At 38.9% G+C, this 19,543-nt stretch overlaps 1 protein-coding gene across 1 annotated transcript; it reads right to left on the minus strand.

The window, feature by feature from the left end:
- Nucleotides 1–19,463, minus strand: LOC5516134 (importin subunit beta-1). Its single transcript, XM_048723441.1, has 26 exons — nucleotides 19,303–19,463; nucleotides 19,095–19,153; nucleotides 18,763–18,945; nucleotides 18,568–18,618; nucleotides 14,595–14,741; nucleotides 13,907–13,983; nucleotides 13,535–13,610; nucleotides 13,405–13,464; nucleotides 13,216–13,305; nucleotides 12,683–12,793; nucleotides 12,512–12,613; nucleotides 11,580–11,751; nucleotides 11,121–11,173; nucleotides 10,754–10,945; nucleotides 10,247–10,377; nucleotides 9,838–9,913; nucleotides 9,629–9,700; nucleotides 6,052–6,120; nucleotides 5,576–5,726; nucleotides 4,929–5,011; nucleotides 4,581–4,688; nucleotides 3,608–3,751; nucleotides 3,109–3,217; nucleotides 2,348–2,462; nucleotides 1,563–1,722; nucleotides 1–397 (listed from the first exon to the last, which is right to left on the minus strand). The coding sequence occupies exons 1-25, from the start codon at nucleotides 19,340–19,342 to the stop codon at nucleotides 1,566–1,568; spliced, it is 2,628 nt and encodes an 875-aa protein (XP_048579398.1). The 5' UTR covers nucleotides 19,343–19,463; the 3' UTR covers nucleotides 1–397; nucleotides 1,563–1,565.
- Between the last annotated feature and the right edge of the window lie 80 nt (nucleotides 19,464–19,543).

Below are 19,543 nucleotides of genomic sequence, written 5' to 3' on the forward strand. Positions count from 1 at the left end.
GGCAACTATTTGTTTTTAATTAAACGTCAAATGACCGCTTGACAAAAGACAACTGATATTTCTAGCATTCTAGTCCAATTTTCGACTGGTGCAGATGTCCTTTGTCATTGAAGTTCTACGCAGCAGTGCATTATGTCATCATTGAATTCAATTAGCCGAACCCTGGGGCACGGATCTAATATTTTTCTCCATTGTCTGTCGGTAAAACGTCGAGTGGCACCCGCGGGTGCAATGTCATTCGCATTTTTTTCGCTCACGCATGCGCACATCAAGTGGGTTGCAGGGTAGCCAAGCCATGCGTTTCGGCGGGCTACTCTTGGGCCGAGTACCTCACCCACACAGCGTTCCCACAAGCTCACTCGCTCGCTCTCTCATCTCGCTCTCTCAACAGTCAAGTCTGAAAAGAGAAAAGAGGCCTATTGAGTACAAACAAGATAAATACGATATGGAATCGTGAAAGGAAAGTTTCTTCAAAGCGAAGACCCATTTAACACATTTAATACAAATCAAATCAGGTAGCGAGGGTGTATGTGTGTAGATAGCGAGGGTGTATGTGTGTAGATAGCGAGGGCGTATGTGTGTAGATAGAGAGGGTGTATGTGTGTAGATAGAGAGGGTGTATGTGTGTACATAGCGAGGGTGTATGTGTGTACATAGCGAGGGTGTATGTGTGTACATAGCGAGGGTGTATGTGTGTACATAGCGAGGGTGTATGTGTGTACATAGCGAGGGTGTATGTGTGTACATAGCGAGGGTGTATACACCTATTTCAAAGGTTGTCAGTGCAAATGGCGATTGGCAGTTCTACAACCGAAAGCAACCATGCGTCTCGAAGAATATGGATTAATCAAAACAACTATCCATTGAAGGTTACCAATGCTTGGCTCTGACAATGCTGGACTTTATTTAACACCTTTAATTTTACGAATAATTTAGTACCCATAAGCCATTTACCATTTGCCATTTACCATTTGCACTGACAACCTTTTGTGAAATAGGCATATGTGTAGATAGCGAAGGAGTATGTGTGTAGATAGCGAGGGCGTATGTGTGTAGATAGCGAGGGCGTATGTGTGTAGATAGTAAGGGTGTAAGTGTGTAGATAGCGAGGGCGTATGTGCGTAGATAGCGAGGTTGTAAGTGTGTAGATAGCGAGGTTGTAAGTGTGTAGATAGCGAGGGTGTAAGTGTGTAGATAGCGAGGGTGTAAGTGTGTAGAAAGCGAGGGTGTAAGTGTGTAGATAGCAAGGGTGTATGTGTGTAGATAGCAAGGGTGTATGTGTGTAGATAGCGAGGGTGTATGTGTTTACATAGCGAGGGCGTATGTGTGTACATAGCGAGGGCGTATGTGTGTACATAGCGAGGATGTATGTGTGTAGATAGAGAGGGTGTATGTGTGTAGATAGCAAGGGTGTATGTGTGTAGATAGCGAGGGTGCATGTATGTAGATAGCGAGGGTGTATGTGTGTAGATTACGAAGGTGTATGTGTAGATAGCGAGGGCGTATGTGTGTAGATAGCGAGGGTGTGTATAAGGGTAGATAGGGAGAGCAACATGTCTTACCGATTAAAGCTGCTTGAGGGTGCGCAATTTCCTGGAGGCCCAGTTTGCGACTTGCTTTGTCTTGTGGTTCTTGGATCGTCTACCCTCTTGTAGCAGGTCTTGTATGCTTGGTTTGTCAAGCATCGGGTGAACCTCTGTCCCAAAAGCCTCGCAAATATCCCTGCAAAAGTGCAAGTAAGCGTCAGAAATACAAGTGAAACACAAAGCATTTTTGACGTTTCACTTCCAGCATTAACAAAGAATAAATCCCAAGTCACTGTATGCACTGTATGAACCAAGGGTATAGCCAGGGAGAAATTCTAAGTTTAGCATTGCCTGGCATTTACCTAACTACGTTAACGCGTATAAGCCCTCTACTATAGGTAATAAGTCAGGGGAGAATGCCATACCAAGTAGTGTACCTACCCTATCAATCCGCTAGCGCAGGTAACATTCCCATCATTGGTGTCCCATGAGGGGAGAAAGGCATAAGTGTACCTACCCTATCAATCCGCTAGCGCAGGTAACATTCCCATCATTGGTGCCCCATGAGTGGAGAAAGGCATAAGTGTACCTACCCTATAAATCCGCTAGCGCAGGTAACATTCCCATCATTGGTGTCCCATGAGGGGAGAAAGGCATAAGTGTACCTACCCTATCAATCCGCTAGCGCAGGTAACATTCCCATCATTGGTGTCCCATGAGGGGAGAAAGGCATAAGTGTACCTACCCTATCAATCCGCTAGCGCAGGTAACATTCCCATCATTGGTGTCCCATGAGGGGAGAAAGGCATAAGTGTACCTACCCTATCAATCCGCTAGCGCAGGTAACATTCCCCTCGGAGTGGTCTTGATCTTCTGCTATCAGTTCTAAGAACCCAATAATGTGTTGGATATGTGGCTTGATCACCTCCACCTCGGCTAAAATCAAATTGAAAAAGCTCATTAATTTCAAAAGGCGAGTAAAAGACCTGTCTTTAGAGAGGTTCCCAGTACCCTGAAGAAAAAAAAAACACATAGGAATAAAAAAATCCTTATTTACTAGCAGTCGGCAAGGCAACACCTTAGCTTCAATGCTGAATAGTTTGTACATGGTGGACAGTAAAGGGATGTTCTACCCAGGTGCCCAACATTGTTGCTCCCAGACTTTTTAGAGCCTTTTTTTATAATCAAATCTCTGATCATTCTGAAAAATAAAACTTTCCCTTTTACACTGCAAATCTATTGTAGATTGTAGGATGCAGTGAATTTCACCATAATTCAAGCAGATTTAGTTTTATAATGAAATAAACATTTTCATATTAATTATTGTTCTAATCTTGTGTTGTTGACATGTACTGCAATTCAGGCTAAGTTTATATAACTGTTGATTGATTGGTTGGTTGGTTGGCTGATTGATTTGAATAGGGTTCCATAGCCTAAGAAACAGTGTTTCATGCATGTCGAATTAATAGACTCTTAAAAAGTTCCAACATTAAACTGCCTCTGTCCACCATCCAATAGACATATGTTTGTTACGTTTTCTCTGGTATGAGGACCTCTGGAACCCTAGATATTTCTCACATACCTGGGTTAGGTTTCTCAGCATCACCCTTTAATCCTTGGATGATTCCAGTGTATGCCTCTAGACAAGATTCTCTCAGCTCATTCAGATAGTCGATCATGTCATAATCAGTCTGCAAGGCAAGAGCACATTTACAAGGTCATGCATAGGAGGGAAGAGATATTAGTTATGAGGGCATACAAGAGCACATTCACGAGGTCATGCATAGGAGGGAAGAGATATTAGTTATGAGAGCATACAAGAGCACATTCACAAGGTTATAAGAGATCAGAGATTTATAAAAGCTGCTTACAAAAAAAAAAAAAAAAACAAGCCCCATTCACTCATTTCTCCAAAAAGGCCCAAACAAATTGTTTATTTTGTTAAGATAGATTGATAGTTTATTTAAAATTATTACATTGCAGCAAAAAGGTTAAATTCTGCAATTTACATAGAACATAGCCATCTTTATGATAAGTTAGTGTCAAACATTCTTAAAAAATTAAAAGCAAAATATCCTCACCTTGACAACCTGGACTTGTGTGGCTTGTGTCAAAGTTGCAATGACCACATCCAAGTACTTTTTAAAGTGAGGACCAGTGGCAAGTGCTATATCTCCAAATACAGACAGGATGTGGGGCTTAACTGAGCGGTGGACAGTTTCATCCTGAAGTGTACAAGAAAGCTTTAGAGTGAAATATCTACAGTGGTACACATCCATGGCAACAGCCCTTAGACCCAGATTTGAATCAAATTTACCCCAAAACACTAGATACACGTGAGAGGAGGCAAAAATTGAACGGATATGTGGGGACAGTGTCTTAGACCATACATGTTATTATTATGTGCAGTCAGTGTCTTAGACCATACATGTTATTGTTATGTGCAGTCGGTGTCTTAGACCATACATGTTATTATTATGTGCAGTCAGTGTCTTAGACCATACATGTTATTGTTATGTGCAGTCGGTGTCTTAGACCATACATGTTATTGTTATGTGCAGTCGGTGTCTTAGACCATACATGTTATTGTTATGTGCAGTCGGTGTCTTAGACCATACATGTTATTGTTATGTGCAGTCAGTGTCTTAGACCATACATGTTATTGTTATGTGCAGTCAGTGTCTTAGACCATACATGTTATTGTTATGTGCAGTCGGTGTCTTAGACCATACATGTTATTGTTATGTGCAGTCAGTGTCTTAGACCATACATGTTATTGTTATGTGCAGTCAGTGTCTTAGACCATACATGTTATTGTTATGTGCAGTCAGTGTCTTAGACCATACATGTTATTGTTATGTGCAGTCAGTGTCTTAGACCATACATGCTATTGTTATGTGCAGTGTACAGACAGGGAGGCTGCCCTAAAGAAGTCTTATCAAAGACGAAAATTTGGCAGAGTCGAATTCCAGTCTTTGGTGTATTGACGTACATACCAATACAGTACATTGTGTTAAATATGACGTAACAAACATACAGAAAAAAGTCACATACATGGCAGTTCTCCATTAAAATTTGCATGATCCGATCAGAGTACTGAGTGATGCTGACTCCTAGTCCACGTGCAATATCACCAACCAATCCAACAGCAGCAGTGCAAACCTTAGGAGACACAAACAAGAGACTGCTTTACTGGTAGAGTAAAAAAATTTGTACACCATAAAAATATCTGCAGAAGTAGTATGTAGCTGGCAGTGGGGGAAACGGAGACACATGGACTTCCCTTCCCTCCCCTCCCCCCCTCTATCCAAAGCAGACATTATCAAGAATGGACAAATCTCCGAGCTTTTGTATGTTATCCTATCTGTGCATGTCACACCCCCTTAGAAAGTCATTACATACCTGGTATTCTGACTTGTTTTTGAGACCCACTTCTAGGAAGGGCATAAATGATTCCATGTACTGCATAAAGTTGATTCCAATAACTGTGGGTTTTCAATAAGAATAGTTTTATCATGAAAAACTCTTGGAGTTTTTAAAACAATGGACGAGACTCCTCAACAAAGCAATGCTCTGTAGGTGCACTACAAATAAGGCTGCACTTGGAGAGTCTATGTGTCATAGCAGCCAGTGCTTCATGGGTATCAAATAAACAAGCAAATAGACATTACATACAATTATTTTGCTAAAACATGTTCTCATTAAAAAGAAACCATAGCCACATCTTTGGTACATAAAAAAAATTTCCTGAGTAATCAAAAACACAACAGTTGAGTAGAAAGTGTTTTAGCATTGTGATGCAAGAAAGTATGTTTTTTTTTCAGAATCCAAGAAAAGCATTGATAACATTTGACATTCCCTACTCATCCATGCAAGAGCTAGGCAAAGTCTTTGTCCTGTGATATAAAGCTTCATAATAACTTTCCCACAATTTATCTACCAAACATACAAATATGGGTAGAGATAGCACTGTCACACTAAGTAGATGGTGTATCAAATGAACACAAGAAGATATGAAACTTTTTAAAGGATCTATATGGTTGACCCACCTTCCACTAAAGTCCCTACGGCCATCAAAGCATCCTCTTGGACACCACTTGTACCACCCTGCGCAGAGGCACCAAACATTTGAAGTAGTGCTGTCATGACACTTTCCGCAATCTGAACAGCATCTGGGGGATTGATTTTCCTCAAGACGCTCTGAAATGAAGACAGGTAATCAGTAAAAGCTAATATAACCCAAAATGAGCTTGGCAAATTTGATTTACATTACCCCCCCCCCCCCCCCTTCCCCACAAGTTCTCAGTTATGCAAGCACAAGATTTTCGTTTAGCAAGTACAAGCTTTCAGTTATGAGAGCACAAACTTTCCATTTGGGGTTTGTGGGGCTTCTGTTGTACAAGTGTGAGCTTTCTGTTTTTATTTTGCAAAATGGCAAACTCATTAGTTTGGTTTTTGGATGAACCATCACATTGTTACATTAATGTTCTAGTGTAATATACTTCTCTAATTGGGTTAAAAATACCTGCAGAGTGGCACATAGGAGGGACTGTAGGTCATTGTACTGTGCTCGTTCATTCGATGGGACTTGTCTCTGAGAATGATGAAAAAAGAAAGTAAGGACAACTGTTGACGAGTTTCTGTGCTCACAGTACAATTCCTCTCTGATGTACTTTAGAGTGACAAGCTTGTATGATGAAGTAGCTACCAGCTTAAAGGTGATGGAAACTTTTTTGAATTTAAGAGCATCATTCACATCTTATAGATAAAAAAGTGCTAAGAGCAAGCTAGAAATGTGTCAAGCAGCCCTTCTAGTGTGGTGCGATGTGTAATCCCATGCGATTTTCATACTAAAATTGATTTTTTTTTGCTGTTTTGGGTCCATTATGGAGTGAGTAATCAGATTCTGGTGGGGGCCAAATTTTCAGACCATGTTTTGAGATATTTTTTGACGTAATTTCGCACAATTTATGTTTATTTATTTCTATTTATGCATTTATTTCTATTTCTTTAATTACCCAGCCATTTTAGTAGTTTAGTTAACCAAACTTCGCTTTGTCGATGTCCTTCATGTTCATTATCAATAACATTAAAGAAGTTACCATTGCAACAATGCTTCCCAATATAATTTGTTGCACGAAAATGAAGTGTCATGAAAATTAGGATGCGTGAAAATTAAGTGAGTACACAAGAAGCCTTTGAGGAAATATTGGCCGTTGAATAAGCTTTATGGACACACCTTGTCTATTTAGTCACCTAACGTACATAGTTTGAGTTAGATTTCTATGAAACTAAATTTAGCCAGGCATCTTTCTGTTACAAATTGTTTCAGTTTTGATGATTACAGCACATTTTAATTCCACTTGTTTTGCTTTATCCAAAAATCGCGAGATCATGAAAAATTAAGTGATCTGGTTCTTATGAAAATAGTAAAATCGTGAAAATAAAGTGTTGCAAAATATCGGCATCTCAAAATCGCAAAAATTTTGAGGAAGCGAAAATTAAGTGTAATAAGGTATCTACTTTTTTTCTCGCTAGTGCATGCCGGCACATAGCAGAATTCCTAATTGGAAATTCATAATAACACCCTGTATATAAGGCAGAACCTGTGAAAATGTTGCCCCTGAAAAGAGGAAACTGAAAGACCTGACTATTTCAAAACAGGCCTGTAGTTTTACACTCAGATGTAGTTCTTGTTCTTTCTCCATCCCCTCCTGGTATACTAAGCTCCATGAGTTGAACACTCGTTGGTGGGAAGGAATAAACCTCCTGCATTTACTATTCTTTTTTTCTAGATTCAAACAGTATTTGCAACCAATACGGGTCAGAATGTGATCTGTTTAGAGAGCTACTTCAAAATAATTGCCATTGCATCACTTTTTGGGTTGAATCTGGTATTCCCACTCCCAGTTGGTGTCATAGTGTTGAAGGGTGATGGTGATTAAGAAATGAAAGTAGGGGGGTGATGTAGTGGCCAAAAATAGTGGGGATGGAAATAAAATGTGATAGAAAGGTTCAGCAAAGTGTGTGGGTGGTTAAGGGTGGTGAAAAGATAAAGCAGGGGTGTGGAGGATGTTTTTTATTTATTTATTTATTTATTTATGATTTATTTATAAGGCTTCTACCACTATTACACATATGAAATAGCGGTAAGGTTTACACAACAGAGCACAGCTCCAACTCAAGTGTAACCTCGGTTAGTAAGCACTGTCACTGGGGGTGGTCACTGCCAGAGGGTTTATTGCGTCCCCAGTGGTTCTTTTACGTCCCTTCGGTTCAGGTTTAGTGTAGTACAGCTTGAAGAGACGGGACCTCCGGTTTAGTGTCCTTATCCGAGAAGACTGGAAACACGGGAGAATAACTTCAACTCACTTGTGACAAATTCGATTCAAGGCAGGAACCCGGAAAAATCCCCAGTTTGAGCCAGGATTCGAACCTGGGCCACAGCGGTGAGAGGCCGACGCGCTAACACACTAGGCCACCCGTGCTTCCATGTTATAGTGTGTTATATTGCTTTTTCACAATTTTTAATAGAAAACTCCCCCCCCCCCCCCTCCCGCCAAAAAATAAGGTGCAGGTTTTCAGATTTTGCAACCAAAAATCCTGGGTACAGGTAGTAATTATAATGAAAACGATGAATGGTGGTGTGGTGAGATATACAGTTGATTGACAATAGGTTGTCTTCAACTGGTTTTGTGACTACATGACAAGCCTGAATGTAAGCATGGGTAAAAACCACTGAAGCGCCTCGCTGCATATATTAGCCATGGTGGCAAAGCTGGTTGACAAGAACGTTTTGTCAATCAACTGTAAATAGGCGGTGAGTGGTGAATAGCAGCAAGTGTTTGTATGGGGACATGTGGAGAAGTGATGAATTGTATGTTGCGCTAAGGGGGGAAAGGAGCTAGAAACAGGTGCAGGATAGAGTTAGCAGGGGAATGTAGTAACTAAAGTGGTGATAGGGAAAGTGATGCGCCACTTGCAAAAAAAAACTGTTAATCTTATTCAAACTCACCTCTAACTGTTAATCTTAATCAAACTCACCTCTAACTGTTAATCTTAATCAAACTCACCTCTAACTGTTAATCTTAATCAAACTCACCTCTAACTGTTAATCAAACTCACCTCTAACTGTTAATCTTAACTCACCTCTAACTGCTAATCTTAACCCACCTCTAACTGTTAATCAAACTCACCTCTAACTGTTAATCTTAACTCACCTCTAACTGTTAATCTTAACCCACCTCTAACTATTAATCTTAATCAAACTCACCTCTAACTGTTAATCTTAACTCACCTCTAACTGTTAATCTTAACCCACCTCTAACTATTAATCTTAATCAAACTCACCTCTAACTGTTAATCTTAACTCACCTCTAACTGTTAATCTTAACTCACCTCTAACTGTTAATCTTAACTCACCTCTAACTGTTAATCTTAACTCACCTCTAACTGTTAATCTTAACTCACCTCTAACTGTTAATCTTAACTCACCTCTAACTGTTAATCTTAACTCACCTCTAACTGTTAATCTTAACTCACCTCTAACTGTTAATCTTAACTCACCTCTAACTGTTAATCTTAATCAAACTCACCTCTACCTGTTAATCTTAATCAAACTCACCTCTAACTGTTAATCAAACTCACCTCTTACTGTTAATCAAACTCACCTCTAACTGTTAATCTAAACTCACCTCTAACTGTTAATCTTAACTCACCTCTAACTGTTAATCTTAACTCACCTCTAACTGTTAATCTAAACTCACCTCTAACTGTTAATCTTAACTCACCTCTAACTGTTAATCTTAACTCACCTCTAACTGTTAATCTTAACTCACCTCTAACTGTTAATCTTAACTCACCTCTAACTGTTAATCTTAACTCACCTCTAACTGTTAATCTTAACTCACCTCTAACTGCTAATCTTAACTCACCTCTAACTGCTAATCTTAACTCACCTCTAACTGTTAATCTTAACTCACCTCTAACTGTTAATCTTAACTCACCTCTAACTGCTAATCTTAACTCACCTCTAACTGCTAATCTTAACTCACCTCTAACTGCTAATCTTAACTCACCTCTAACTGTTAATCTTAACTCACCTCTAACTGGAGCACATGTTGCAGCCTCTGCATAACGTCTAGAGTTGTCTTTTGCACAACACCATAACAATCCTATAAAAGAAATGTGTGAGTCAGTAATTATCTTATTTGTTTATTGGAAACTTTAATGGCTTAAAGCCTGGATGCTGAAACACAACATAGATTTGATGAATCAACAGGCTTATATTAAATGAAAATGATAGAAAAACCTTTGGACTGTTTTTAATCATCTCCATGACTGCTTCATAGGCCGCACTTCTAAGGTTACATTGACCAGCATCAGGTCTGAAAAACAATATTAACTAATATTGGTAGAAGAATCATACAAACTCATATTTTTCACTATGTCTGTGGCAAAAGACACATGGTACACAAATGGCGGTGAAGAACTGACAGTCTTACATTTTAGTGGTTGTTGATAGCACAAAATACTGTATTGCATTAGAGGCACTGAACTACAAAAATGGCTTTTACACCATCTTGGATAGCAAAATTACATAAATCTAGGGTGCCATACCATCACCACTGTTAATACTTGATTCAGGTTTTACATATACTGTATTTTTTACTGATTGGTTATTACGGCATGCTATAATGCTACCTAACCATTACCATTACCTAACAGTGACCTCCAGAAGCTTCTCTATAATGGTATTGAAGAACTGAGAAAGGCAGTAGGTCTGGGGCTCCTCTTCAGAGTTTTGGTCAGTCGCGGCTTCATACGCAGCTTCACTGAGTGAACTGAACGCCTGAAAACACCAACAAGAGACATCCACATCAAACTTGTCCAGCCAAATGTCCTTTGTGTGATTGGAGTTTCCATTAGTCACAGCTGAAGCAACAAAATCATTACAGTACAACAGAGAGTGTTCAAGGTCAATTGACTACAAGGACCAAGCTTTATAGCTTTGAATTCAAAGTCTAGTCATTTCTTGAAGTAAGTACGCAGCTGCTTTGTCTCCTATTATCTTTGTTCTACAAAGGAGTTCTTTTGTCTCTATTCTTCTCGTTCTTTGTGTCGAGGTGCGGATATTGATCATTTGCCCAATCAAATTGCAGCTTGTAAGAGATGCCTACTGTTCAATATGGACCCCTTTGTGTGCAAGCTTACAGTAGGTTACTCACCCAACACACATTAGATGCAACTCTGGGTTCAGCAATCAAACTCTCCAAAAGTGTGGTCACGACCAAGACAAGGTATTTCTCATTGATTGCTATATGTGGCATTATCTCACATACTCGACCTAAAACCCAGGCTGCTGAATCACGGACTACCACGCTTTCATCTTTCATTTGTTGTGCAATGACTGGAAGAGCCTGGGAGCCACAACAGAATAATAATGTTAATCAATCGTGTACTTTAATAACATTAATTTAGATATGACTAAAATGACAATTTTGCCATGAAGTTTGGTGATGTACTTATTTATAGTGAAAGTTTCGTCCATTCATACGCAAATGCGGCCTCACAAATGTAATGTGAAACACTTACATTCTCTACAAATGGCTGAAGAGTCTTGGGATCAGGGCCTTCCAAAATTGCACCTTAAACACAAGGATGGATATGAAACATTCGTCTTGTCTACACGGAATTTAATTTAATTTTATCTGAATGTATTCAAGACTATAAACAACACAATTATATCATCATATTGTCCCTCACATTATCGGAATTAACGCGGAACAACACTAGTCAAACAAAGTAATCCTCAGTTAGAGAGCTAGAGTTTTTCAACTCCCTAAAAACCTAATGGTCCTCTAACTTGAGAACAACCAATCATCAAACTACAAGTTACTGTAGAGACTATTAGGAACTAGAGATGAATACCATAGTAAAACAATATTTATATTTTGATGTTGAAATACAGTACATTATGCTGTGAAGCAAAGAAAAAAAACACATGGTGGTATTATTAGATTTAGGCTTCTAGAAAAGTCTTGAGATCCCCACCAAAGGCCATGATGGCTGCATCTTTATTTTTCCAGCTTGGGCTTGCAAAATTCACATTGACAAACTCTAGGACTGGCTGGACAATGGCATCCTCGCAGCACTGGGCAAGTAGCATCAGGCAAACGCCTGCCGCCTTGCATGGATTCCAATCATCATCATCATCATACTCTTCCTGAAAGGAAAGGATGAGTCAGTCTAATAAAACACTTGGCCAGGTCGTGATTTGCAGGTTGTGATTCGTAGGTAATGATTTACAGGTCATTATTTGCACGGCTTAAACCATTATAAGTCAAGCAAGGCCTTGCCTCAGTTGTGGAAGCATGGTTTACGTAGGGTGTTATTGTGTTGGCCTCTCACCGCTGTGGCCCAGCCTAGAACCCTGGCTCTAACTGTTTTTTTTTTTTTCAATTCCTGCCTTGATTCAATTTTTGTCACAATTGAGTTTAAGTTATTTATTCTGTGTTTCTAGTCTTCTTGGATAAGAACACTAAACTGGAGGTCCCATCACTTCAAGCTGTACTACACTAACCTGACCCAAAGGGACGTAAAAGAACCACGAGGGACACAATAAACCGATGGTGACCACCCTCTGGGACAGTGCTTACTAACAACACACACAAGGGGCTCTTGATTCGGAGCCTAGCTCTTTGTGCCTTCCGCACCAGGTATAACTGGTGGAAGTCAGTACATTACAATAATTTCAGGGCTAAAGCCATCATAAAGCGAATCAAGGCACTTGCCTCATATATAATCTCAGGGCCATAGCTATCTATAATCAGTTAAACCCTTGCACTTGCCTCATAAAGTTATCAGAAAAAAGTATTTGTAAAAGGGCATTATTGTGTTGGGTTTTCCGTCTGGGCCAAAATTACCATTACACCCTCCGGCTAAAATACAATACTATATGTAACCTGCAAAACAACGGGATTTACCTGATTGATAAGGCAGTTTGTGATGGGTGGTATGAGAAATGCGAGTGCTCCCTTGGCATAGAAACGGCTGGTGTTCTCGGGAGGTCGCCCAGCCTCTTGTGCCTGTTGAATCCAGGACATTAGCTCAATGAGGACATTATTCAGCTTTTTATTTACAATGAAATACTTCACCTCAGCCATTTCAATAGCTAAGTCCATCTCCTCATCACAAACTGTTGACCAGAACTCGATTCCTTGTAAGGCAACTTCATCTGTGTCAGACTTTATCGCTTCCACAGTAATCTAGAATAGTGTAGACATCATTGTCACTGCTACATTCTACTGACGTAGTACACAGGGTAACAGGAGAGATAAGTAAGGCAGGGGGGGCCGCTGGGGGTGAGGGAATCAAAGAATAAAAATCACAGACGCATGCCCTGAGGGGGCGTCTACGGGCACCCCGCCCTGTTCATGTGCCAAGATGAGAAATCATGTGGGTTACCACTGAAAAGCTATGGTGATTGAATTTTCTGTGTGTTTTTAAATTTTCTGTGTATAAGATGTAGTGACATTCACTAAGGAATAGCTTATGTGTGAATATTTATGTCCATTTCAAGACTATTTGGATGTCAGTGAATTACTACTTGGCAATGCCCTGCATTTTTGTTTTTACATGCCCCTTCATCAGGGGTGTTCTTTTAAATTTTGATCATCATAAAAATTACCCCGAAGAGAGCAAGTCTCATGTACTCCTCCATATGTTGATAGTAGAGAGACATTATTTTCACAAGACATTGCAAGGCTGCAACTTTGATCTGTAAAAGAAAGAAACAAATACTGTAAGCTTCAACGTACCAATGGATGAATAAGAGTTAAGTAGTGTCAATAAGTAGGAAAATACCCCAGTACACTACCGTGGTTTGGGAGGATTGAGTGGACTCGCAAACAACTTGCATTATAAAATCACGCTCGGCCTGGAACAGAAAATGGATTTATAAAAAATAAGCATTAAAAAATGAATTGTCACAATATTTATCAACTCACCGCTTTTTCAAAATTTTGCTTTGTAAATTCTAGAGAGTTTAAAAGAGCAGTTGTTGCAGCAAGCCGAATGTGATTACTGAAAATAAAATTAAAAAAAAAACAAACATTATGCAACTCAATTTACAGTATTTTCATAAATCTCTATGTCCTGACTACATTTTATTGTTTTTCACTGAGTAAATCTTTGAATTTTTTATTTGCATATCTTTAACAAAGAGAACACAGGATAAAGGCCCTCTTTTTTTCTGTGCCAGACAAACTCTGATGTACAAACCAGGAACACAAATTATTTAAAGGCAAACAGCACTAATGGATTCTCGAAACACCCTCCTACACCATTAAGGTGGCAAGGGTACACTCCCACTGCCCTACCTTGGTTCTTCTTTGCGCATCCCTTGAATAATGACAGTTAGGATTTTGTTAGCATGGGAAACCAGGTGCTCTGGCTCCTACAAAAAAATTATTAAATAAACAGTAATATTTAATAAACTGATCCTGCAAATCACTTGCTCTATGACATTAATAAGAGTTCCATCACTGGTATTATGTTTGATTATGACAACCTTTTGTATCTTATTATTTCAGGAGCCAACCTTCAAGTTTTAAGATTGAAATGAGAAAAATATATGAAAGATTGCTTTTAACTAATAGCTTAGGCTCATTTTTTTTACATAAAATGGGTGAAAGAGAGTCCTATTATTATGTGGAAGAAAATGAGATTTTTCTTCATACTAGGGGTTTCACTTTCTTTTAAAGGTAAAATCATCAAAGCTGAGTTTAGCTTAGTTAACTAAAAAGACCTAGAACCAGACCTAAATAATTGCTTTCATCAAGCTTTTGATAGTGTATGATCTAGTTCAATCTCGATCGGATTGAGCCAAACCTCTTTGAACATCCTGAATTTGATCTCAAAATGTCAGATCAGATGCACCATGCCTTTGAACTCAAAAAGGCAAGTGTACTGAGGGCATTTTGGTGTCAGTTTCAATGACTTTACTCTCCAACGTAAGTACCTGTTCTTGGCAGAGAAATCAATAAGGACAAATACTTGTTGGCTTACAATGTCCTGGCAAATATAACCAATGGCTTCAAGGGTTTGTTCACGTAGAAGTTCAGGGCTACCAGTGTCTTCATTGGCTACCAACTTGTCAATGATCTCAAGGTCTTGAGTTGTAGGAATCTCAGCACAGGCAATAGCAGCGATGCACTACAATCAAACACAAGTAGGGTGTGTTAGGTTTAAAGGACACTACAATCAAACACAAATAGGGTGTGTTAGGTTTAAAGGACACTACAATCAAACACAAGTAGGGTGTGTTAGGTTTAAAGGACACTACAATCAAGCACAAATAGGGTGCATTAGGTTTAAAGGACACTACAATCAAGCACAAATAGGGTGCGTTAGGTTTAAAGGACACTACAATCAAACACAAATAGGGTGTGTTAGGTTTAAAGGACACTACAATCAAGCACAAATAGGGTGCATTAGGTTTAAAGGACACTACAATCAAGCACAAATAGGGTGCGTTAGGTTTAAAGGACAATACAATCAAACACAAGTAGGGTGCATTAGGTTTAAAGGACACTACAATCAAGCACAAATAGTGTGTGTTAAGTTTAAAAGACACTACAATCAAACACAAATAGGGTGTGTTAGATTTAAAGGACAATACAATCAAACACAAGTAGGGTGCATTAGGTTTAAAGGACACTACAATCAAGCACAAATAGTGTGTGTTAGGTTTAAAGGACACTACAATCAAACACAAGTAGGGTGTGTTAGGTTTAAAGGACACTACAATCTAGCACAAGTAGGGTGCATTAAGTTTAAAAGACACTACAATCAAGCACAAATAGGGTGTGTTAGGTTTAAAGGACAATACAATCAAACACAAATAGGGTGTGTTAGATTTAAAGGACAATACAATCAAACACAAATAGGGTGCATTAGGTTTAAAGGACACTACAATCAAGCACAAATAGGGTGCGTTAGGTTTAAAGGACAATACAATCAAACACAAATAGGGTGTGTTAGGTTTAAAGGACACTACAATCAAACACAAGTAGGGTGTGTTAGGTTTAAAGGACACTACAATCAAGCACAAATAGGGTGCGTTAGGTTTAAAGGACACTACAATCAAGCACAAATAGGGTGCGTTAGGTTTAAAGGACACTACAATCAAACACAAATAGGGTGCATTAGGTTTAAAGGACAATACAATCAAACACAAATAGGGTGTGTTAGGTTTAAAGGACAATACAATCAAGCACAAATAGGGTGTGTTAAGTTTAAAAGACACTACAATCAAACACAAATAGGGTGTGTTAGATTTAAAGGACAATACAATCAAACACAAGTAGGGTGCATTAGGTTTAAAGGACACTACAATCAAGCACAAATAGTGTGTGTTAAGTTTAAAAGACACTACAATCAAACACAAATAGGGTGTGTTAGATTTAAAGGACAATACAATCAAACACAAGTAGGGTGCATTAGGTTTAAAGGACACTACAATCAAGCACAAATAGTGTGTGTTAGGTTTAAAGGACACTACAATCAAACACAAGTAGGGTGTGTTAGGTTTAAAGGACACTACAATCTAGCACAAGTAGGGAGCATTAAGTTTAAAAGACACTACAATCAAGCACAAATAGGGTGTGTTAGGTTTAAAGGACAATACAATCAAACACAAATAGGGTGTGTTAGGTTTAAAGGACAATACAATCAAACACAAATAGGGTGCGTTAGGTTTAAAGGACACTACAATCAAACACAAATAGGGTGCATTAAGTTTAAAAGACACTACAATCAAACACAAATAGGGTGCATTAGGTTTAAAGGACACTACAATCAAGCACAAATAGGGTGCATTAGGTTTAAAGGACACTACAATCAAGCACAAATAGGGTGCGTTAGGTTTAAAAGACACTACAATCAAACACAAATAGGGTGCATTAAGTTTAAAAGACACTACAATCAAACACAAATAGGGTGCATTAGGTTTAAAGGACACTACAATCAAGCACAAATAGGGTGTGTTAGGTTTAAGAGACACTACAATCAAGCACAAATAGGGTGTGTTAGGTTTAAAAGACACTACAATCTAGCACAAATAGGGTGTGTTAGGTTTAAAGGACACTACAATCAAACACAAATAGGGTGCGTTAGGTTTAAAAGACACTACAATCTAGCACAAATAGGGTGTGTTAGGTTTAAAGGACAATACAATCAAACACAAGTAGGGTGTGTTAGGTTTACAGGAAACTACAATCAAGCACAAATAGGGTGCGTTAGGTTTAAAGGAAACTACAATCAAGCACAAATAGGGTGCGTTAGGTTTAAAAGACACTACAATCAAACACAAATAGGGTGCGTTAGGTTTAAAAGACAATACAATCAAACACAAATAGGGTGCGTTAGGTTTAAAGGACACTACAATCAAGCACAAATAGGGTGCGTTAGGTTTAAAGGACACTACAATCAAGCACAAATAGGGTGCGTTAGATTTAAAGGACAATACAATCAAACACAAATAGGGTGTGTTAGATTTAAAGGACAATACAATCAAACACAAATAGGGTGCATTAGGTTTAAAGGACACTACAATCAAGCACAAATAGGGTGCGTTAGGTTTAAAGGACACTACAATCAAGCACAAATAGGGTGCGTTAGGTTTAAAGGACACTACAATCTAGCACAAGTAGGGTGCGTTAGGTTTAAAGGACACTACAATCAAGCACAAATAGGGTGTGTTAGGTTTAAAGGACACTACAATCAAGCACAAATAGTGTGCGTTAGATTTAAAGGACAATACAATCAAACACAAATAGGGTGTGTTAGATTTAAAGGACAATACAATCAAACACAAATAGGGTGCATTAGGTTTAAAGGAAACTACAATCAAGCACAAATAGTGTGCGTTAGATTTAAAGGACAATACAATCAAACACAAATAGGGTGTGTTAGATTTAAAGGACAATACAATCAAACACAAATAGGGTGCATTAGGTTTAAAGGAAACTACAATCAAGCACAAATAGTGTGCGTTAGATTTAAAGGACAATACAATCAAACACAAATAGGGTGTGTTAGATTTAAAGGACAATACAATCAAACACAAATAGGGTGCATTAGGTTTAAAGGAAACTACAATCAAGCACAAATAGGGTGCGTTAGGTTTAAAGGACACTACAATCAAGCACTAATAGGGTGTGTTAGGTTTAAAGGACACTACAATCTAGCACAAGTAGGGTGCATTAGGGTTAAAGGACACTACAATCAAGCACAAATAGTGTGCGTTAGATTTAAAGGACAATACAATCAAACACAAATAGGGTGTGTTAGATTTAAAGGACAATACAATCAAACACAAATAGGGTGTGTTAGATTTAAAGGACAATACAATCAACTAGTTCATCTTTTCAAGGTGCATGTGTCCAACTTGTTCATCTTTTCAAGGTGCATGTGTCCAACTAGTTCATCTTTTCAAGGTGCATGTGTCCAACTAGTTCATCTTTTCAAGGTGCATGTGTCCAACGTGTTCATTTTTTCAAGGTGCATGTGTCCAACTAGTTCGTCTTTGCCCCTAGATAAACAAGCTTGGCTATAGCTACAGAATAATGATACTTATATTGTAAAGTCCAAATGGAAGAAGGTTCTATTCATTTGCGTACACACTTCAGTTTAGTCGGCCCTCATAGTGTCCAAAGATTTCCACTATTATAATAGTGGAAATTTAAATAATACAAATCAGGCCTTCTTCCTATAATTGAGTAGCAATTGAAAAAGGAAAGGGATAGATTCCTTAACTGCACTTGACCTTATTGATTCTATATACAAGAGTATTACGAGTAATTACTGTAGTTACAAGTAGTACCAGAAAACTACCTAACCACAATAAACTACACAAAGAGTGGATAAGTGTTTTTGAGAGAGAAAAACATTTCTAACAGCAACAAGGGTTGACAATAGGAAGTTACCTCCGTGTTATACGCAAGCTAGGGAAAAATAACGTATATTTAGATCAGCTTACCTGAGGGGCAATCGCCGGCCGGGCCGTCTCGTTACCGAGTGTGGCCAGAGACTGCAAGAGAAAAGACCTACTTAAAGTATTATAAGGTACAAGTAAAAGTACAAAAATGTGAGTACAAAAATGTGTACATTCATACGTCCAAGATCTGAACAAATGAATTCTGTACATCATACATAAAGTAAAATCTAAATATACCATCTTTTTAACGTGGTCTCGCACTTCCTTGTCCAAACCCAGCCATCTCTGCTGGTATTGAGCGCGAACGATGTCATCTTTTGAGGTCAGTTGATTTTTCAACTGCAGGCCGGCAGCCATGCGAGCGACTTGCGATTTACTTCCATCGGCAAGCTCATTTACCAGAACTAATAGGAACTGTGGCTGTTGGAATAGCAAATCAAAGTTGGAGTTACTGCTGCAGTGAATAAGAAAGGGGGACGAAGAAAATCATGCTTTAGAAAATTACGAGTCTACATTCCTTCGGCGATCCAGACATCAACAAGAAAGCGAAATATCCATCTTTTACTTACCAAGTTCACCTGAGCAGCCTCTTCTAGATACTTCTGGGCGGCTTGAAGCTCAGCTAAATCTAAGGATCACAATAATTGAAGAACAACGTTCAGTTGAGCTTCATACACTAAAACGTAATAATCTTGAACGGCCATGTGCTTTCCCGCTCAAACTAATCACCGGTGCAATTGGTCAGTATCAAAACTACCAAGATATATAGTTCCCTACCTGGAGAGACAGTAGCTTCGAGAACCTTAGTCAGATCCATGTTTCTGGGTGTAAAGGCCCAGATAAAGTCGACCACAAACTTGCTCGTCAGCCGGTAGCACACGGAGGTCTAGTTGAAATTTTGAAATGGAAGAGACCCGAGGTGTTTCGCGCCGTCGTCATTTGGGTGTCATTGACTTTGACCAATCAGGAAGCAACATCAGAAACGAAAGTTCTCGGGACGATTTCGGCTTCGATCGTT

Source organism: Nematostella vectensis, chromosome 2 (assembly GCF_932526225.1).
Source record: "Nematostella vectensis chromosome 2, jaNemVect1.1, whole genome shotgun sequence".
NCBI lineage: Eukaryota > Metazoa > Cnidaria > Anthozoa > Actiniaria > Edwardsiidae > Nematostella > Nematostella vectensis.